Below are 19,726 nucleotides of genomic sequence, written 5' to 3'. Positions count from 1 at the left end.
GTATATTTGAGGTATTTATACGGAAAAAGAAAATCAAAGGCAAAATGGTAAATGTGCAAATAAACATAAAACATAAGGACAGTTTGGGCAAAGGAAACATTTTTAGAGCTTCTTCACATAATGATAAAACAGACTTTTGTCTCCGATATTTTGGGAAAACAAACAAATCAGAGTTTCTCTCGTGTAGAAGAAGAAAGGGCCAGGAAAAAAATAAAAAGAAGAAGAAAGGGAAAGGAAAAGGAAAAAAGTAAAGTAAAATCAATCTGTACAGGGAGAAAAAATGTGGGGAAGGGAGTTAGGAGGAGATGTTTGACCTTCTCTCATCTCTTTCTGGCTCTCTATGTTTCTTCTTATTCGATTTGAATCAAAATCCATTGTTATTCGTCTTTCATTTCTCCTATAAATAACCAATTTCTTCTCCTTCTACACCCAGCCACCCAGAAACCTTATCTCCTACCGAATTTTGTCTCAATCCCATTTTTCCTGGAAAAATATATCATAGTTTTTTAGAAAAGAAACCCAAACAAATCTATCTGGATTCTGGACGTTTGGGTTACGATTTGGTGATTTGAATATCGATTCTTGAATTTTTCTTGGCGAATTCAGACTATTCGTTTTGTTTTTCGTATTGGATATCGGATTTTGGTTGGTCAGGCCTCCTGGTTCATACTTTGGCAACAAATTCAGCTACCCATTTGAACAAACGACATCAAAGCCTCACAAAAATTCAGGAACTCTGTCCTGAGTCATGGGGAACTGTTGTGCGATACCACAGACCGACGATTACGAGACCAAGAAGAAAGGAAAGAAGAAGCAGAACCCGTTTTCCCTTGACTATGGCAACAATAAGGCCAACGGAGGGTTCAAGCTTGTCGTGTTGAAGAAGCCCACAGGCCTTGAAATCGAGAAGACGTACGAGCTGGGTCGCGAACTTGGGAGGGGAGAATTCGGGATTACATACCTGTGTACGGACAAGGAGACCGGCGAGAAATTCGCTTGCAAATCGATCTCGAAGATGAAGCTGAGGACGACGGTGGATATTGAGGACGTGAGAAGAGAAGTGGAGATCATGAAGCACTTGCCTGAGCACCCGAACATTGTCTCTCTGAAGGATACTTACGAGGACGACAATGCGGTGCATTTAGTGATGGAGCTTTGTGAGGGAGGAGAGCTCTTCGATAGGATCGTCGCTAGAGGACATTACACAGAGCGTGCCGCGGCTGCAGTTACTAAGACGATTGTGGAGGTGGTTCAGGTTAGACTCTTTCTGGCCCGTGATTGGCTTTTGTCTGTGGGTGTGACCTGAATTCATGTGGATGTTTTGCTAAATATATAGAACTGATCAAACTGTTTTGAGTTTGATGACTTTTTCTATGCTATATAAGATTAGATAAGACAATTTTTGTGAGCTTAAATATTGATTTATATGATTTTCGAGAATATATCATGCTGTGTGTATGTGCTCATTTTGTCCCTTTCACTTGTCCTCTATGCTCTGAGTAGCCTGCAAATTATATTTTATGTTGATTCCTCTCCTATTGTTTCATTAGTAGTAATAATGAATATTTTGTTCTCTGTTCCTTCTTGGGAAAAAAAAATATTTGTTCTCTATTGACTTCCATTAAATGCATTTTTTTTCCTTCTAGTGCAGATATTGACTTCTGTGTTACATTATTCAGGCCTGAGCTTTAGTCCTCTCTATGCCTGTTCTGCTGTTTTCTCGCAGTAGTTGAGGAAATATATTTTTCAACAGAAAAAAGAGCTTACTTTGAATGTAGTTTTTCACCGGCAGCTTAATATATTCTAAACTTCATCTGTTTTTTTATGCCTTATTTATCTTATGCTTTGCATTTAAAGAAACAATTGTTTCTCAATACTACCGTCTACAGTTTTTTTCCCCTTTTTTCATTTTCCTTTTATAACTTGTTAGTTGCGTGATTTGTGCTGTTGCAGATGTGTCACCGGCATGGAGTGATACACCGAGATCTCAAACCGGAGAACTTTTTATTTGCTAACAAGAAAGAGACTGCACCTTTGAAGGCAATTGACTTTGGGCTATCAGTGTTTTTTAAACCTGGTATTGTCTGTTTACTTTGTTTTGTTTTTGTTGTTGCTGTAATTAGTTACAATTGACTTTGAACTCTTCCTTTTTCTTTTCCTTTTTTTTGATAAGGATCAATGAATGAATAAATTGAACATTGGTTATATTCTCAGGTGAGAAATTGAATGAGATAGTTGGCAGTCCATACTACATGGCTCCTGAGGTGCTAAAGAGGAATTATGGCCCAGAAGTTGATGTCTGGAGTGCAGGTGTCATCCTTTACATCTTACTTTGTGGCGTCCCACCATTCTGGGCAGGTTCGAATTTTTTTTTCAGGCTTATATTTTGGTTCTACTTTTTCATTAAACAGAAAATGTAAGCCCGAGTAGGATTGTCACTCACTTTGCTTATGGTCTGTGGTAAGTTTTTGCATGTCAATGCCATGGATTAAAATTTAAATCATTCATATACATCAGACAAAGTATCTCAAGTTTGTATTTAAGAAGTCTATAGCATTCTATTTATACATGTTTTTTTATTGTAAGCTGTAAAAGAAGGTAGTATGCCACCAGACCTACTGAAGTCCAGCCTTTTTGCACCCCCTTATGTATGAAACACATCTCATTTCTAACCTTGAGGAGGAAGTATGCAGGCCGGCCAAACATCAGGGTTCAAGTTGCATTGTGCCCTAAAATTAAATAGTTTCCACCCCAAACATGCTTTTTATGTCGATCTGATAAGTAGAGAGCCCCTTTGCACTTGGTGCCCTTTGAATTTCCTGACAAAATAGCGCTTACCTGGTTACTGACAAGAAATAAGGAGAAAGATATATTGCAAAAGTTCATGTAAGAAATGACTAAGAACCAATAATTAAAATTTTTGGTTTTCTTTCTTTCGCTTGTTTGTTTGTTTTTTTCCCCCAACCTCAATGCCTACCAGAATTCTGCACATTATGGCAGGTAATGTAGCATGTAAATGAATTTCTGTTTTGATTAGTAGTATCATCAAATTTAAACTTTTCCCTCGTCATTCTATTGTGCAAGTTTTCAGCAATTGAATTATGTGCTATCTTTACTGATATATGGCTCAGTGTAATATTTGCATCATTGTTCTATTCAGAGTGGCTAATCCTTACTGTAGCTAGTTATGTATATTTTTTATGCTTGCAACAAATTCATTTTCTGTTAGTTGCTTGGAGTCCTTTTCCTTTTTCCCCATATTTAATATGTATGTCTATATTTATTTTCTACCCGATCTAAATTTTTCCCTGTAAAATTTCTTTTACTTTGCAGAAACTGAGGAAGGAGTTGCACAAGCAATTATTCGATCTGTTATAAACTTCAAGAGGGAACCCTGGCCTAAAGTTTCTGAGAATGCAAAAGACCTTGTAAGGAAGATGCTAGATCCTGATCCAAAGCGTCGGCTTACAGCACAGCAAGTGCTAGGTAAAAGTTCAGTTCTTGTAAAAGGCATACATTCTATATTCATCAAATTATTGTTTTATGATTTTGCTTTTCCTCATTCAGAATTTTTTATCCTCAAAAGATAGCATTTGATAGTTCATTCTTTGAATGCAGAACATCCTTGGTTACAGAATGTAAAGAATGCTCCCAATGTTTCTTTAGGTGAGGCTGTGAGAGCAAGGCTCAAGCAATTCTCTGTAATGAACAAACTCAAGAAAAGAGCCCTGAAGGTAATGTCCAACACTCCTCGGATAGAATAAAAAGGTTAAATTCTCTGTAGATGACTTTTCTTTTTTGGTCTAGTAAACTTTATGCAAAGCTATTGTTTTGTTGTGCATGCTATACTGTCTCATTACAGCTCCTTCTTCGTGGAGTAAATTTTATTTGGGAAATTTTATATTACAGGTCATAGCTGAGCATTTGTCAGTGGAGGAAATTGCTGACGTAAAGGAGGGATTTGATGTGATGGATGTCAATAAAAGTGGCAAGATCAACATTGATGATCTTAGAGTTGGTCTGCACAAACTTGGTCACCAGTTCAATGATACAGATCTTCAAACGCTAATGGAAGCTGTGAGTACTGGCATTTATTTATGATTGAAAGACTTGGAACCCTTAGCTTCTGGACCCAGAATCATATGGCTTTCAGTAAAATTTTACCGCCCTTACATTGCTTTCTTTACCTTTAATAAGCCCATGTCTTGCGCAAAAAAGAAGAAGAAGAAAGAACTCTGTAAATCCCCAATTAAGCACTGCAAATTGTCCCTTTCATAAACCCTCTGGCTTTTGATGAGTTACGTTGATCCTTCCCCTATAATATTCTTTCTGTCTTCACCAATTAACAAATGAATGGTTGGCACCCTGCTGCTAACCTCGAAGTCGAAATCAATAATAGCCTTTGCCCCTGATTTGCGAGCCATCCAAATGAGCTGCCATGTTTGATTAATGTTTGCAATCATGAATCTTTATGAGATGAATTGATTTGAATTTATTTTTTTTTGAAAAGGCTGATGTAGATCGTGATGGATACCTGAACTACAGCGAATTCGCAACTATTTCTATTCACCTAAAGAGAGTGGGCAATGATGAGCACCTTCGTAAAGCCTTTGAATTATTTGATCGAAACGGAAGTGGGTACATTGAGCATGAGGAGTTAAGGGATGCGTTAGCTGACGAATTACATTCAAACAGCGAAGAAGTCATTAATGGAATCATGCATGACGTAGACACAGACAAGGTCAGTCAATAGTTTTATTGGTAATTATTTTTGAATCTCTCTACTTTATTCTCGTAGAGGTAAGATTCACCTGTGACCTTTCTGCATGCACATTTTCATCAACATATTTACAAGGGCATTGTTATTTGGAAGTTGATTTTGAGAGTTTGTAGATATGCATTGCTTGCATAATTGGAATAATTTCTGTAAACGTGCAGGACGGACGGATAAGTTACGAGGAGTTTGCAGCAATGATGAAAGCAGGTACAGATTGGAGAAAAGCATCCAGGCAGTACTCTCGAGAACGGTTCAATAGTCTCAGTCTGAACTTGATGAAAGATGGATCGTTGGGTACATAACCAAACATGCAAGTTTACTTCTTTGAAAATGAAAAACGAAATCCTGATTAATGTGCAGTTGGGTTTCAGATTCTTTTTCCTTCCATTACATCTGTTAAAATCTTCTCTAGTCTGCACTTGAGGGGGAGCTATCAAAAGGTTAACAGAGTATGGGCACAGGGACTTGATATATATCTTTGTGAATGGCAATATTTCTTTGATTGATTGATTGACTGGAGCTGTGTTGGGGGGAGAAAAAGAAGGCTTTGTTGTAAGTAGTGTAACATTGGCATACTATTGTTCAAATCATAGTGGATTTCTGCTTAAAAATCCAGAACTTGTGCATATTTTCTTCTAGTATTGGGCTTTGATTGTAGTCAAAATGTTGAACAACATATGATCATGAAGACTAAAGTGAAAAAATGATCTCCACAACATTGTAAAAATGCTCAACCCCAAGCCCTAAGTAAAACTGTCAGATATAATCCAATATGAACATAACCACATGGGCAGTTCGTAACCTGTCCCCGCCCGTTCTTTTGTATTATTTTTGAGTTGATTGATATATCTGTAGACTAATAATTATATTCTTTTCTCTTCACTCCAGCCCAAAACGAAAAGAAATCAGAGAATAAAATAAGAAAAAATGGCAATCAATAATGTATTCGACAAGTTGAGAATGATAGGGTGTGAAAAACTTCCCCCATCTTATTCTTCGGTTGATGAGATTCACATAAAAAATCATTGATTATAATAATAATAATATGACGTTATTATTTTCAATGATATTATTGTATCTTATCATTAAAATTGGGCCCCAAACATTAGATTTAATTGGATCCACAACTATATAATAATTTGTGAGCGCATTTGTTTGGACCAAGTGTCATGGTAATGTGGCATTCCATTTGTCTTTCCTATACATTTCGTACTCCCAATATTATCAAAGATTACATGTTCAATTTATGTGGTATTTTTTCATTGCATAAAGAACATACGTACAAAACTTGTAGGCACAGACCACTGTAACATCATCACCATCACCATCACCATCAAGATCATATAATTGATGAATGAATGTTGTAATAATAAATTATTGATGAGGAACAGAATTCGATACAAAAAAAAAAGAAAAAAGGAAATAAATTATACCAATCCCATGATTTTTATTTCATAAACACTATAATTAAAAATTCTTTAAAAAATATATAATTTTATACTTTAAATATTAGTATTACTTACTTTAATCATAATGTACTAACAGTTTTTCATGTTAAAAAGATTCGAGATTCTATTTATAGTAGCAGACATACAGTAGTAACTAATACCTAAAAGTAGCAAACGAACAAGGACGGACACATGCTGCGTAGTGATTGGGTAATGAGGATTGAAATGGGTCCCAATCGACCACAACGTGACAAAGTTTGGAGTGATCTATTGATGGTGACCGTTGGATCTTCTTTAGATCAATCATGTTATTATCATGGCCACATTCACAGCTCCGACACGACGACAAAGTTGTGATAGTGATCAGATGAGGCCGCCACCACGTAAAATCCGTGGAAGAGAACAAGTGTTGATCGTCAAGTGGCAGCATATGATCATATGTGGTGGTATGTATGTGACGGTGACAATGGATTTTTGGTGGAACCAGCAATTAATGGAACTCTTTTTTTGTTATGGTGCATGCATGTGCATGGGCCATTCGTACTGATCATGTTGGCAATTTTTAGTTTTTTGAGGATATAATTTAAAATAAGAATGAGATTATAATTACAAGAAGATTCATTTTCTTACAATTTAAATTGAAATTATTCATCCCAATTCCCAATTAATTAAGCAGTCTAAAATTTTGTTAAAAAAAACTTTTGATAATTAGGCGGTAGTGTAAATAGATCAAATATGACATTAATTTGGGAATCAACTATGAACTTAATGGTTAATGGAGAGTCTTCCTTTTTAACAATTGTAGGTTCGATTATTACTAGAATTATATATGGAATTACTATATGTTTGCTAGTCATATACAGAATTTATATTTTACTGTCGAAACAGTAACACAAAATCATCCCTTGAGTTTTGCAAATAATGAAAAATTTAATAGAGTTTTGAGATCAACGGGAGGAGTCGCACGAACTCGATCTCTCTCTTTAAGACGATTTGTGACTCTGCCTTCAATTGTGCAAGAAGTCAATAACAACGTCGCTCTCAGGATAAATAGTCCAGTATCTCTCCGTATTGGTATTCTCTGCATAAAAGAAAACACCGAAAGAATTGTAGTACTGTGTTTTCTATCTTTCAAAATTCTTATAAGTCACAGAGGCTTTTTCCTATTTTTATGATAAAAATAAAGCAAATATTTCTTTGTATCCCTAAAAAATCAGAACTAAATGACTTTTCTTGAACGTCGTATCCTTAGTTAAGATAAAAAAGAAAACATGTTTAACTATTTTTAAATGAGATAAATAGGTTTTGATGCAAACAAACTCCGTGATCTCAACAGAATTGGCTTGCAAAGAACAATGATACTAAGAAAATAATAAAAGAGGAGAATCACTCTCAAAGAAGTAGGAATCACTCCTTAATTTCACGAATTATTTCATAATACAAAATTTGACACCAAACAAAGGAAATAAGCTAGTTTAAATAGATTTTTATACCATATATAATAACCGTTGCATGATGTTAGTCCATGATTACTCCACTATCATCATCTCTTAAAATCGAACATCATGCTCCATTAGTGCTCTTTCATTCACGTTGTTGACGTCACTAAGGATCAAGATCTCTTGCTAGAATATCCCTTTAATTGTGTGGCTTCCTAGAAACCCATTCCATCAGGTTTGGTTTGAAACAAAACGATGTGACTTGAAATAATTGCTACATTTGAATTGTTGAGAAAGCATTAGCTTACTATTCCAACTTTTTTTTCTTTCCTTTTCTTCAATTTTGTTAGGAAAATGTTAATGAGTGTATCCGTGTTCTTAGGGCACTAAAAAGATGAAAAAAGTGTATTCGAATATGAAAAAGACATATACTTTAAGTTAAAAAATTGATAAGAAAATGTTCATCAAACATGATATACTATGTTATAGTGAATCAGGTGTCTTAACATGCAAGTGTCTTTTAAGACACCAGTTAACACCACTCATTGTCTTATTGTGGAGAATCAATGTCACCCTCTATATATATATATATATATATATATATATATATATATATATATATATATCGGCGCTGCTCATATGCGCAGACCCGCTTTCAACAAAACATGCGGGCTTCTAACAACTGCCGTTAGATTAATCCAATAGCTCAAATTAAATGTACTTTGGAAAAATAACAAAACCCAAAAATTCAGTTTTAATTCTAGGTTTCTCCGTCTCCCACAGAGTGCGCGATAGAGGACAGAGTTCGCAAAGCCTCAGATTTCGTCGTCTTCGAGCTTTCTCACGAACAGCCGACAACGATCGCATAACAGCAAAGCCACCGAGATTTCGCCTCCATCTCCGTCGAAGGCACCACGACACTGCAGACCTGTCTCCATCTTGCGTCTGCTTCCAATTCTAGGGCATATTTGAGCCCAAAGAGAGCTGAGAGATTTAACCCAAAATGAACGATGGAAGGAGATTCCTCCTTTTGGATTCTCGATTCCAATCCCTCTTAGGTACGATTTTGGGTGTTCTTGATGATTGAGGTCTTCATCTTCTTCTTCTTGACGACTCACGAACAGGGGAGCCTTTTCTTATTGATGACTGCTGCTGCTTTTCTCTATTATGACAGCTACAGAATTTGACAACTCTTTGATGACTGGAGTAGACATGGGGAATCTGAATTTTTTTCCATCTGCTTGTGATAGAGTTTGGATAAATTGAGTTCGGCTGAATTATTTTCCATCTGCTTTTGATAGAGTTATGATCATTGTATATGTGAGAAAGAAACTCAATTATTTCAGTTAAACTTTGCTATATGAGAGACTGAATTGGTTGAGTTAAACTTTTTTATGTGTATATCTGCTTTGATACAATTTGTAAACTGTCTATTGATAGGGTCCTTTGTCCCTGTTCTCCTGAGGGCAAAGCCAAATTGTAAACTGGCACAATTCCATTATCAACTGTAAATTGTTTTGCTAAGGGCAATCTGTAAACTGTCTATTGAATCTTAGCATGAGAAAAAAGGATTAGAAACAAAGATGAGATACAAGGATACTAATGTGTGAACAAGGATTAGAAAACCAATCCAGTTTCAACTCAAGCAAAAAATTACACATAAGTTATATCCAGTGGGATTCAACATCCTCAAAATGAAAACCATAGGCTATGAACATAAGTACATCAAAATAATAATGTCCAGTAGGATTCAACATCCTTAAAAAAATTGAACAGCATAGGCCATGAAGCTACTGCATCCTACCTACAACCAGGAAAAAAAAAACATAGTTAATGAAAACAGGTTGAGAAGCTCTTTACATCAGACATGAAGAAAACATATACAGCAAGACAGTAATGCATCAGTTACCCATAATTAAAGGACAATTCCTTTTGTCATGTGATTGCCCCTCTAATCCGCAACCATTACAACGCCTTTTGGGGTTCTTAGTGGCAATTTCTTTGCCTCCCTTGAGTCTCTTTCCACAACCTTTTGCTCTAACCTTTTCTGGCTCATTGTAAGTCACCTTTGATAGAGACAAACTAGGTGTAGACGACTGTCCTCCATCATTTAGGTGGACCTGTTGGCATTGCTTTCAACAACTGCTGCAAAAGCCATCGGAATGACTCTGATGTTTCATCACTTAAGAATGCACATGCAAATAAAGTAGTTTGACCATGATGATTAACACCAACAAAGGGTGCAAAAATCATACCATAACGATTTGTATTATAAGTAGTATCAAATACTACTACATCCCCAAAAGTTTGGTATGCCTTTCTACATGCTGCATCTGCCCAAAAACAATGTGTTATCTTGTTTTCAACATCCACATCGACTGAAAAATAGAATTCCGTATTTTTTTCCTTTTCTGCTTCAAAATACTCATATAGCATTTGAGCATCATGTCCAGCAAACAGTTTCACCTCATCCCTTCGAGCATTGTAAAAATCCTTCTCGGTACACCCAATATTTTCTAGACTTCCTGCTTCTAACTCCAAAATACTAATCTGTTGATGAATTGGCACATTCGCTGCAGAAAGTTGTTGTGTCAAAGCCTTTTTAGCAGTTGACATAGTACGGTGAGACCTAAGCAAATGCACCTTTCTAGGTGTTGTAAGGACATGATTATGGGCCTCACAAAACATTGATACAATGAAACTCAGTTTAGAAGTTGACCTTACAACAACCATCTTACCCTTGCATCCTTCTCTAGTTGTCCCACGTCTTCTCCTACCATCGGATTTGAATTCCCCTTTTTCTCTAGTCCCCTCTTTATAACAAACGAATTCCTTCCTGATGATTTCATTACTTTTGTTTCTATTAGTAGTCGACATTCGAATACTAAATCCAGCTTCCCTTGCATATTCATTGTAAAATTTTTGGGCTTCTTCCAATGATTCAAATTCTTGCCCAATTTTGGGGACTTTTTCGGCCCTTACTTGAGGAATAAAAGATAAATCATTAGACGAAGAAGAGCTCACATCCATTTTTGACCAATCTGCATAAAAATTCATACTATAGAATGATCATAGATCTAAAAAATTGTCCTACATCTACTACTATTGAGGGCACAAGATAGAACAAATAAAGCATGTCATGTCAAACAAGCATTACCCAATTCATAGAGGAATCTAAATTAGTGAACAGAGCTAAACAAATGACAGTCCAAACCATATCGTTAAACTCAAAAAGAAAGGAACTCTAAACAAATAAAAGATAACTTCACTAAATAAATCGAACAACATACAAATCTTCGGAAAAACAAACCCAAAATCATACCTAAGAGGGATTGGAATCGAGAAATCGCAAAGACGGAGATGGAGGCGAAATGGAGGAGTCGGAGGCGAAATCGCAAAGACGGAGTCGAAATCTCGGTCACGATGGCTTTACTGTTATGCGACCCGTAGAACTCTATGCAAAAAGGTACTGTGCAAGGAGGCTTTGCGAACTCTGTCCTCCATCGCGCACTCTGTGGGAGACGGAGAAACCTAGAATTAAAACTGAATTTTTGGGTTTTGTTATTTTTCCAAAGTACATTTAATTTGAGCTATTGGATTAATCTAACGGCAGTTGTTAGAAGCCCGCATGTTTTGTTGAAAGCGGGTCTGCGCATATGAGCAGCGCCGATATATATATATATATATATATATATATATATATATATATATATATATATATATATATATATATATATAAAAGCAGTCAAAATCAAACCATCAGTAGTGGCGGTGTAGAAAGCCATAAAGTTAGGTCCAATTGTCCAAACCGCCAAGAACCAGTCCTTTTCTCCTAGATAGGGACACTAATTAATGATTATTGACTAATTAATTAGACAATATATATGTTCTAATCATCATTAAGAGGATCTATATATTGTGCCTAGTCATCAACTCTTAATAGTAGCCATCTATTTTAATCATCAACATCATCATTGTATCAGTTAATTAATCTCCAAAACCATTGGTGTATAGTATCCACCAAACCATCTCAGCATCTATGCCTTTGAAGTTTTCCCGCTTTATTTTTTTCTTCTTCATATTTCTTATCACTTAACGGTCGCCATTGCTAGTGTGAGATTCCACAGCTTTATTATAACAAATAAATGTTTCAATTATTCATTTTATTTTTTTATAAAAAAATTAAATAATATAAGATTCTTTAATTGTACTTGTCAATATTGTTTAATCATTCATGGGAGAAATTTCCCATTAATTTAGAAAATAAAATATAAAATTGAATTTCTTTTTCAACTAGGCCTACACATGGTAATCCCTCATTCGATCTTTATTTCAAACGACTTAGGAGGGGCTCCAATTTTTCTCCCCCAAACCATGTTAAATCGTGAATCTTTTGTTTGAAAATGACAGTAGAGTTTAGCAATTAGAAATTAGTGTTTAGGGTTTAGAAATTTGATTTTTTTTTTCAAAATCTGTTATATTCCACATTATTAACACCAAAATACTCAAAAATACATTTTAATTCATAATTGAACCCCTCTATCCCATTTCGAATGAAAAACCCTAGTGTCCTAGGAAGATTAGCCCATGACTGAGCTAATCAACCTCCCTCAATTTCCAAATTGATGTTAATCTGCTTGTCACTATGAGACCATGCTTCATTTCTTGCACAAGATAAAAGCTAAAATTGGTTGGATAGATCACACTCTCCATCTAAATTGATCATAGACAATATTGTTTAAACCTACACTATAGAGACAGCAAAACTATACTTAATGGCCGGTTATAGCCTTGTATTTTCTTTTGATATCAAGTGCTATTTTCTTCACTTCAGGACTTGTGTACAAAACCTAAAATGATAAATGTATAGTACTATATATTTTTACGGAAAAAAGTCCAACTAATGGTGCCAATATTGAAGTCAACAATGGCCAAGAAATTAAGGGAAAGCTAGCTTACGATTGTTGGATATAATATTTGACCAACATTGAAGCATGCATGCGTTGATAATATTGTCCGTCTACAAGGATTCTACTTGACTACTGTCGTCTTTGACGGTCAGATTTTGTCTTCATATACAAATATTTACGGTTTACTTATTTTTGGCAACAGTTTTTAGCTTACAGTTCAATATTTAAAATTAAAAAAAAAAAAAAGAAGCTTATAGTTTAATAAAACGACGTGAAGTCGGCGACATTTTCATGCGAAACGCGAATACCTAAATATCTATCTAGTCTCCAGTCCGCTGGGTTGATGATGTATTACAGTCATATCCAAGGTGGATGGGTCCCACATGTCGTCGTTGATTACTTGAGACTGAAACATTGCGTCACCCGCCCCAACCTTTACCTCACCTACCTATGGGTCTGTTTATACTTTTATAATAAGCTTCACCCATCGGGTACTCAACTAAACCCCTAAAATACACTAGTTTATAAATTATCTTATACGTTAACTTATAAGATATTTATACATTGGCTTATTGGCTTAAAATAAACTACTCATAAGAATTTATATTCTTTTTCATTCACTTATTGGAATTATTATAAGCTATCCTATTTTTTTATACGTGTTGAGCTGTGAGTGGGCCACGCCATGGTTTACATCCATGATTGACATTTTTATTTTAATTTAAACAAATAAAGATGTCCATAACAAGTTCCTCCATGTTAGTTATGAAATTGTCTGTTTTATGTATAAATAATTAAGGGGGTGTCCTCTTTTGAATCACTTGAATGATAATCTAATTGGTGCATTTTTATAGGGCCACATCGTATGACTCGGGAGGTCCTGGATTCAATTCTCATTATGAACAACATCCTTGTGATCACGAGCTTGGTTTTGACCCAACTTACATTGTTGTCAGGTGGAAAACTTCTGTGCCTACATATTTAACGGGATGAGTTTAGACCTGTATCAGATATTCAAAGGATAAACTTGTACGGTGTCCTTCTCATTTATTAAAAACAAATAGTGTTACTTTTCTTTTGATTAATCGTCGAATGTTTTGTCAATTCTTTTATCTTAAAATAACATAAGAATCAATATACATTATTTTGGGCTAAGATATTCAAAATACATGAATATATTCGTGGGAATATCAATGCGTTTCGAATTCCCTTTCATTTTTGGTTCCACAAACCGATCTATTTATTTATTTATAAGAGCAAGCGACTATAGAATATGGCAGATATAAGTTCATCGACTAATATTGGAAAAATTATCTAGGATTTTTTTTATTCTAAAAGAGCCAGGAATATTGCACTTTGAACAAAAAAAAAGGGTTATATGGGAACAGGTGTTGTTATGTTAGTCACAAAGGCACTTTGTAATGAAAGATTGAATAATAATGGTGTAAGACACAACATAAGTGGGGTCATGCATTCGTTGTGGGACTCACCGCATCTATAATTGAAAGGCAAATTCATAAAGTTGGTCGACACTTTTGATCAACACAGGAGAATTTTTAGGAGTACGAGAATCTAATCATGTGTATTGTTTGAACACATAAGAAATTGTCTGTGGTCTAGATCTATAACATAACCTAGGTATTTGGTCTAAAGTACAAATGACCCAGCTTTCCCTAAACAAAATGAGCATATTCACTACCAACCCCAGGTGTCTGGTTCTTATCAAAATAAGTTATTCCCAATTCTTTTAAATAATTGGGATTGCCTTTTTTCATGTATGGTAAACATCACTTGAATGGATTTCCTAGTGTTAATCTATAAACTATGAAGATTCATTCGTCTTTATCAACTTAAGTTATTATCAACTTGAAGTCCTTGGCTAAGAGGATTGATGTTGAAGTCATTGGCTAAGAAGAGGAATGATGTTTTACATACATATTATTAGTCTTAATTAGTTTAATGACCTCAATAAAATATAAATTCCAACCCTTTTTTTGGGTAACCAAGAACAATACCAGCCAAATTTACCCTTTTGGACAGTTGACATGGGTCTAAACTTAAGATATCATGCACGCATGTACAAAATTTTCTCACCTGATGATAAGATAAGTTAGGTCAAAACTTAACGCTTGGTCTCAAGGGTTTTGCTAGAAAGCGTGTATGCATGTCGAAGTCGAGATGTTAACTATGTAGGTTTGTCGTGCAGGCGTTCAAGTAGTTGATCATTTAGGCGAAAGTCCTAGCTTGACATGTGTGATGTGATACAGTACAAATATAGTGCAAGTCAAGTAGTTGTACCTGTTAATGAGTCTTGGGCTTAGTCCTTTACTCTCTTTAAACTCTCTCTCTCTAAACTCTCTCAACTACTCCAGCAAAAGTGCAGCCGTGGAGGAGGAGAGGTCTCTCCTCCTCCTCCCCCACTCACCTCCACACCCACCCCCAACCACCCCCACTCCCTTTCTCTAACCACCTCCATACCCACCTTCACCTCCACAACCACTTTTCTCCACCTCCAACTCTACTTTTTAAATTTTAGTCTGTTTTCCTTTGTTCTGTGTTTGTCCCTCTAGATCTGATGGATTTTCCTTCAGATCTAAGGGTTTCGTCCACCTATATGGTGGTTTGGCTCCTCTCTTGTCCAGATCTGATTTTCTTGGACAACGATGAGGCTTTATCTGGCGGCGACGACGACGTCCGTCTTTTGACTACTCTGCATCAGGTTGTAAAGAATATGTCTCAAGACTACAGTACATGCTCCATTCTCTGGCGAGGTTTCAAGGCAATCCTTAATCGTGCTTTTGCTGCTTTCAGGCCCCTGCCTGCCTCTTCAAACGAGTTTAAACTCTATTTTAGCCTGTTTATGGCATTTGTTGTTGCCCTGAGTCAATCCTTTACCCTTGATGTAGTAGGAGTGTTTTTATTTTTATCTTGTAATCGAGGAGTCTACTCCTCTATGTATGGTGCTGCGTTGTTTTAATAGAAGTTCGTATTTCTCTCCAAAAAAAAAAATGAGTCTTGGGCTTGTTAGCCGAAGTGAGCTATTAGCGTAGAGCATGACCACCGTAATGAGCCAAGACGATTTTTGACCAGTACAATTATTATCAACTTTAAGTTCTTGGCCAAGAGGAATGATGTTTTACATAGTACTAGAGTCTTAGTTTTGTGATAGGTCTTGGGCCTCAAAATTTACAGAATCTAATAGGGGTGTGAATAGGTCGGTTTGGTCGGTTATTTTACAATGTAACACCCGTGTCGAAATTTTGGTTTTTTAAGATATAGAAAACCGATGATTAACGGTCACAATTATCTTGACATGAAAATCACCCAACGGTTTTTGGTTCTTATGGTCGGTTTTTTCGGTTTTTGGGTCAAACATATGGGCTTGATACACTAATTTAGTATACACTAAATTAAATAGCCATTTGGCCTATGTCAAATGGCCTATAAGGCATAAATAGTGCAACCTAATACACATTCAATATCCATTATCCAAAGAAACAAAGAAAGATTGAAAGACTAAAGTCCAAAAAGGATTTAAGGTCTAAGGACCACACTTGGGCCATTGATTCAAAAATCAATGGTCTAGATTGCATTATCATAATAATATATTTAAGTATTTAAGTCATTAGTAATAACAAATTATTAAGAATATATGATTATAAATTTATAAGTAAAACTGTAAATTTGTAAAACTTAAAACAACAATTTTAAGTTACTTAACTATATTATATATAATATTTATAAATATATGATTTCGGTTGATTTGTCTTGATAAATAAAAAACCGACCAAATTTTCTGTTTTTTAACTTAAGATAACCGATTAGTTTGATTTTCACTTACATGTATTATATGACTGCTTAATCGGTTGGTTTGATCGGGCAGTTTATACTAGAAACTTTTTAAATTCGTATGATAAATAAACACAAATTTGAAGGTTTACATAGCCAATTTGAACAAATTGAGTTCAAAATTAAATTAGATTTGAGTATTTAAGCTTAATTAGCCTTAGCAAGCACTCCAATTGTCTCATAATATCGGTAATTATGTGATAATTAATCTTAGATTGTGTTATGAAGCATTTAATCTGGATGACCCACATGAAGAGAATGAAAGCCAAAACGATTCCATTAAAGACAACAATGCATGAATATATTACAATATGCAATTTAGTCTTTAATAAGTAATCAATACTTCAATTTAGTCTCTTTCATTACTTTTCTATTTCATAATTATAGATCAATTAAGTTCTATATTTATTTATATTATTAAACCTTGTTTCTTCAAACAAGTAAAGTAAGTATTGCTTTCTATTACATTTATAATAATATTATTATTATGTCAAATATTGTAAAGTTAAACTTCACAACCCTTGATATCTCGGGGAATAATTACTTAATATGGATTGGTAATGTTGATATCCATCTTGAAGCTATGGGTCTTAGCAATACCGTCATTGAAAGAAATACAGAATCCCAACAGGATCGAACAAAAACAATGATTTTCCTTCATCATCATCTCTATGAGGATTTAAAATCTCAATTAATGAGACAATATATTTTAATCATCATTAAGAGACTCTATATATTGTGCCTAGTCATCAACTCTTAATAGTAGCCGTCCCTTTTAATCATCAACATCATCATTTTATCAATTAATTGTCTCCAAAACCAAACCCAAGCCAACCATCTCAGCATCTCTGCCTTTAAAGTTTTCCGGATTTAATTTCTTTTTCATATTTCTTATCACAACGGTCGCCATTGCTACTGTGAGAACAATGAACATAAAAGTACTTTTAATGGTGGATTCCGCAGCTTTATTATAAAAAATAAATGTTTTAATTAATCAATCATTTTATATTTTATAAAAAATTTAATAACATAAGATTCTTTAGCTGTACTTGTTAATATTGTTTGATCATTCTATGGGCTAGTTTGGTAGAGCATTTGTAAAGTAGCAGATATGCCAGCAAAAATGCTGAACAATTTTAGTAGCAGAAACAGTGGTTGAATGCTGAGTCGGTGTTTGGTTGTACTTTTGCTATTAACATTTGTGTTGTGTAGCATTTTTTGATAAATTAGGTGTCGGGGTATTATGCATATTTGTTGTATACGCTGTATCAAAACAAACAATTTAATTATTAAAAATAATATAATGACTTTTAAATGAATTATAGATAATAATAAATTATAAATTACTTAATAAATTATCAATTTATTTGAATTTATTATTTAATTTATCTTAGAAATTCAGTCGTGGAAGAATTAAGTATCATCTAATTACAATATCCTACCGGTAGGATACATAAGTATCCTATCGCTAGGAAATATACCGTATCCTACTGGTAGGATAGTCCTATCATACAAATAATAAATAATGTATTATACATTTTAGTTGTATACGTTGTATCCAAACATACAAATAATAAATATTGTAATTAATCAATTACCAATTTAAATATCCCTCGTCTGACGTCCCTTATTTCTTACCAAGAACCCCATTGTCCTAGGAAGATTAGCCCATGAATTAGCTAACCAACCTCCCCCAATTTCCAAATTGATGTTAATTTGCTTGTCACTATGAGAACATGCTTCATTTCTTGCCCAAGAAAAATGCTAAAATTGGTTGGATAGATCACACTCTCCATCTAAATTGGTCAATAGACAAAAATGCTTAAACCTACACTATAGAGACAGCAAAACGACGCCCGATTATAGCCTTTTAATTATTTGTTTTTATAACAAGTGTTATTTTCTTCACTTCGGGACTTGTGTACAAAGTCTAATTAAAATGATAAATGTATAGCACTGTATATTTTACGAGAAAAAAAAAAAGGTCCAATTAATGGTGCCAATATTGAAGTCAACAATGGGGAAGAAATTAAGGGAAAGCTAGCTGACCATTCTTGGATATTGAATATTTGACCAACATTCATGCGTGATAATATTCTCTGTCTACTGGGATTCTACTGACTACGCACACTTGACTCATAAACCAACAATTTAGTACACACTACGTGTTTGACGGTCAGATTTTAGCTTGCAGTAAAAGAAACGCGAATAGCCGAACATCGAATCTCCAGTCGCATAGGGGGTGTATGACAGTCAGATCCGACGTGGATGGGTCCCCCAAGTCGTTGATTACTTAAGACCGGGGATAAGGGGGTTGTCGTTACTACAGCTATCGTTTGCTGTAATAGCTGTAGTTACCCCACAAATCCCCTCCATAATATTTTTTTAAAAGTTTTTTTTTATCTAGTATTTTGGATCATCATAATCTTATAATGTAAATGATTTTAAAAAAAATAATAATCATAAACCCTAAATACTAATCACTAAACCGTAAACTCGAAATCTAAACCCTAAATCATAACTCCTTAATCCTAATAACAAAAAAAATTGAAAGGAAAAAATTATTTGTGGAGAATTAGAGCTCTAACTACAGCCAAAATCACTACAGCCACACGTTTTCCTTGAGGCCGAAATATTAGCTTAACCTAGCATGGATGGATAGAGATGGTTTGGTAGAGCTTATAAATTAGTTTATACACTCAACCCTCATACCCAACAAAATGTCTAAAGTACGTTAGTTTATAAGCTCCTTTGATTATTTTATTGGAGCTTATACACTGTTTATTCACTTGTTACAATTAATATAAACTTGTTTATTTCAATAATATCATTAAACACTTAATAACTTATTTGACCGTAGATAAAATTAGCTTCTTTTTTTTTACAACTTATAAGATAAATTATTTTTCCCAAATATAACCTCCAAAACCATATTAAATCATGATTTTTTTTTGAAAATGACATATTAGAGTTTATGAGTTAGGATTTAGTGTGTAGGTTTTAGAGTATAGGGTTTAGAATTTAAGGTTTACAAATTAGTTGTCCAGTAGATAGTTGAGTGGGTTTCACGTTACCAAAAAAAAATTTAAGATTTGGATTTTATTATTTATAATTTTTTTTTTAAGAATCTACTACATTCCAATATTATGAACACTAAAATACTCAAATATACATTTTAATTCATGATTTAATAAAGTTTTGAAGGAGAATTCTAGCTACAATTGTAGCATAAATTGGTGCTCCCCTATCCAGTTTAATCATGGGACCTAACCTAAATTTGGAACCTAATTTTTCATTATATCC

The 19,726-nt window shown here is 34.5% G+C and overlaps 2 protein-coding genes and 1 long non-coding RNA gene across 3 annotated transcripts; 1 reads left to right on the top strand and 2 right to left on the bottom strand.

The window, feature by feature from the left end:
- The first annotated feature begins 218 nt into the window (after positions 1–218).
- Positions 219–5,403, top strand: LOC120013570 (calcium-dependent protein kinase 32-like). The gene is made up of 8 exons (XM_038865416.1): positions 219–1,255; positions 1,954–2,077; positions 2,215–2,358; positions 3,334–3,486; positions 3,619–3,734; positions 3,910–4,077; positions 4,511–4,741; positions 4,939–5,403. Exons 1-8 carry the CDS (start codon positions 749–751, stop codon positions 5,077–5,079), a joined length of 1,584 nt encoding a protein of 527 aa, XP_038721344.1. The 5' UTR covers positions 219–748; the 3' UTR covers positions 5,080–5,403.
- Positions 5,404–9,264: 3,861 nt separating this feature from the next.
- LOC120013665 lies at positions 9,265–9,772 on the bottom strand. The gene is made up of 2 exons (XR_005471470.1): positions 9,574–9,772; positions 9,265–9,468 (listed from the first exon to the last, which is right to left on the bottom strand). It is a non-coding gene; the product is annotated as an uncharacterized LOC120013665 (long non-coding RNA).
- LOC120012447 (protein FAR1-RELATED SEQUENCE 5-like) lies at positions 9,771–12,989 on the bottom strand. Its single transcript, XM_038863874.1, has 3 exons — positions 12,930–12,989; positions 10,987–11,176; positions 9,771–10,705 (listed from the first exon to the last, which is right to left on the bottom strand). Exons 1-3 carry the CDS (start codon positions 12,987–12,989, stop codon positions 9,771–9,773), a joined length of 1,185 nt encoding a protein of 394 aa, XP_038719802.1.
- Positions 12,990–19,726: the final 6,737 nt, after the last annotated feature.

Source organism: Tripterygium wilfordii, chromosome 13, assembly GCF_013401445.1.
Source record: "Tripterygium wilfordii isolate XIE 37 chromosome 13, ASM1340144v1, whole genome shotgun sequence".
Taxonomy (NCBI): domain Eukaryota; kingdom Viridiplantae; phylum Streptophyta; class Magnoliopsida; order Celastrales; family Celastraceae; genus Tripterygium; species Tripterygium wilfordii.
Note: the sequence above shows the minus strand (reverse complement) of the source record. Positions and strands in the feature narration are given on the sequence as shown.

Coding starts and splice junctions, on each gene's coding strand:
- LOC120013570 (XM_038865416.1), top strand. CDS start 749: ATGGGGAACTGTTGTGCGATACCACAGACCGACGATTACGAGACCAAG. Junction 3,487..3,618: donor TACAGCACAGCAAGTGCTAG/GTAAAAGTTCAG, acceptor CTTTGAATGCAG/AACATCCTTGGTTACAGAAT. Junction 4,742..4,938: donor ATGACGTAGACACAGACAAG/GTCAGTCAATAG, acceptor GTAAACGTGCAG/GACGGACGGATAAGTTACGA.
- LOC120012447 (XM_038863874.1), bottom strand. CDS start 12,989: ATGTTTCAGTCTCAAGTAATCAACGACGACATGTGGGACCCATCCACC. Junction 11,177..12,929: donor CATCCACCTTGGATATGACT/GTAATACATCAT, acceptor CGTCTCCCACAG/AGTGCGCGATGGAGGACAGA. Junction 10,706..10,986: donor TCGATTCCAATCCCTCTTAG/GTATGATTTTGG, acceptor ATTTTTATGCAG/ATTGGTCAAAAATGGATGTG.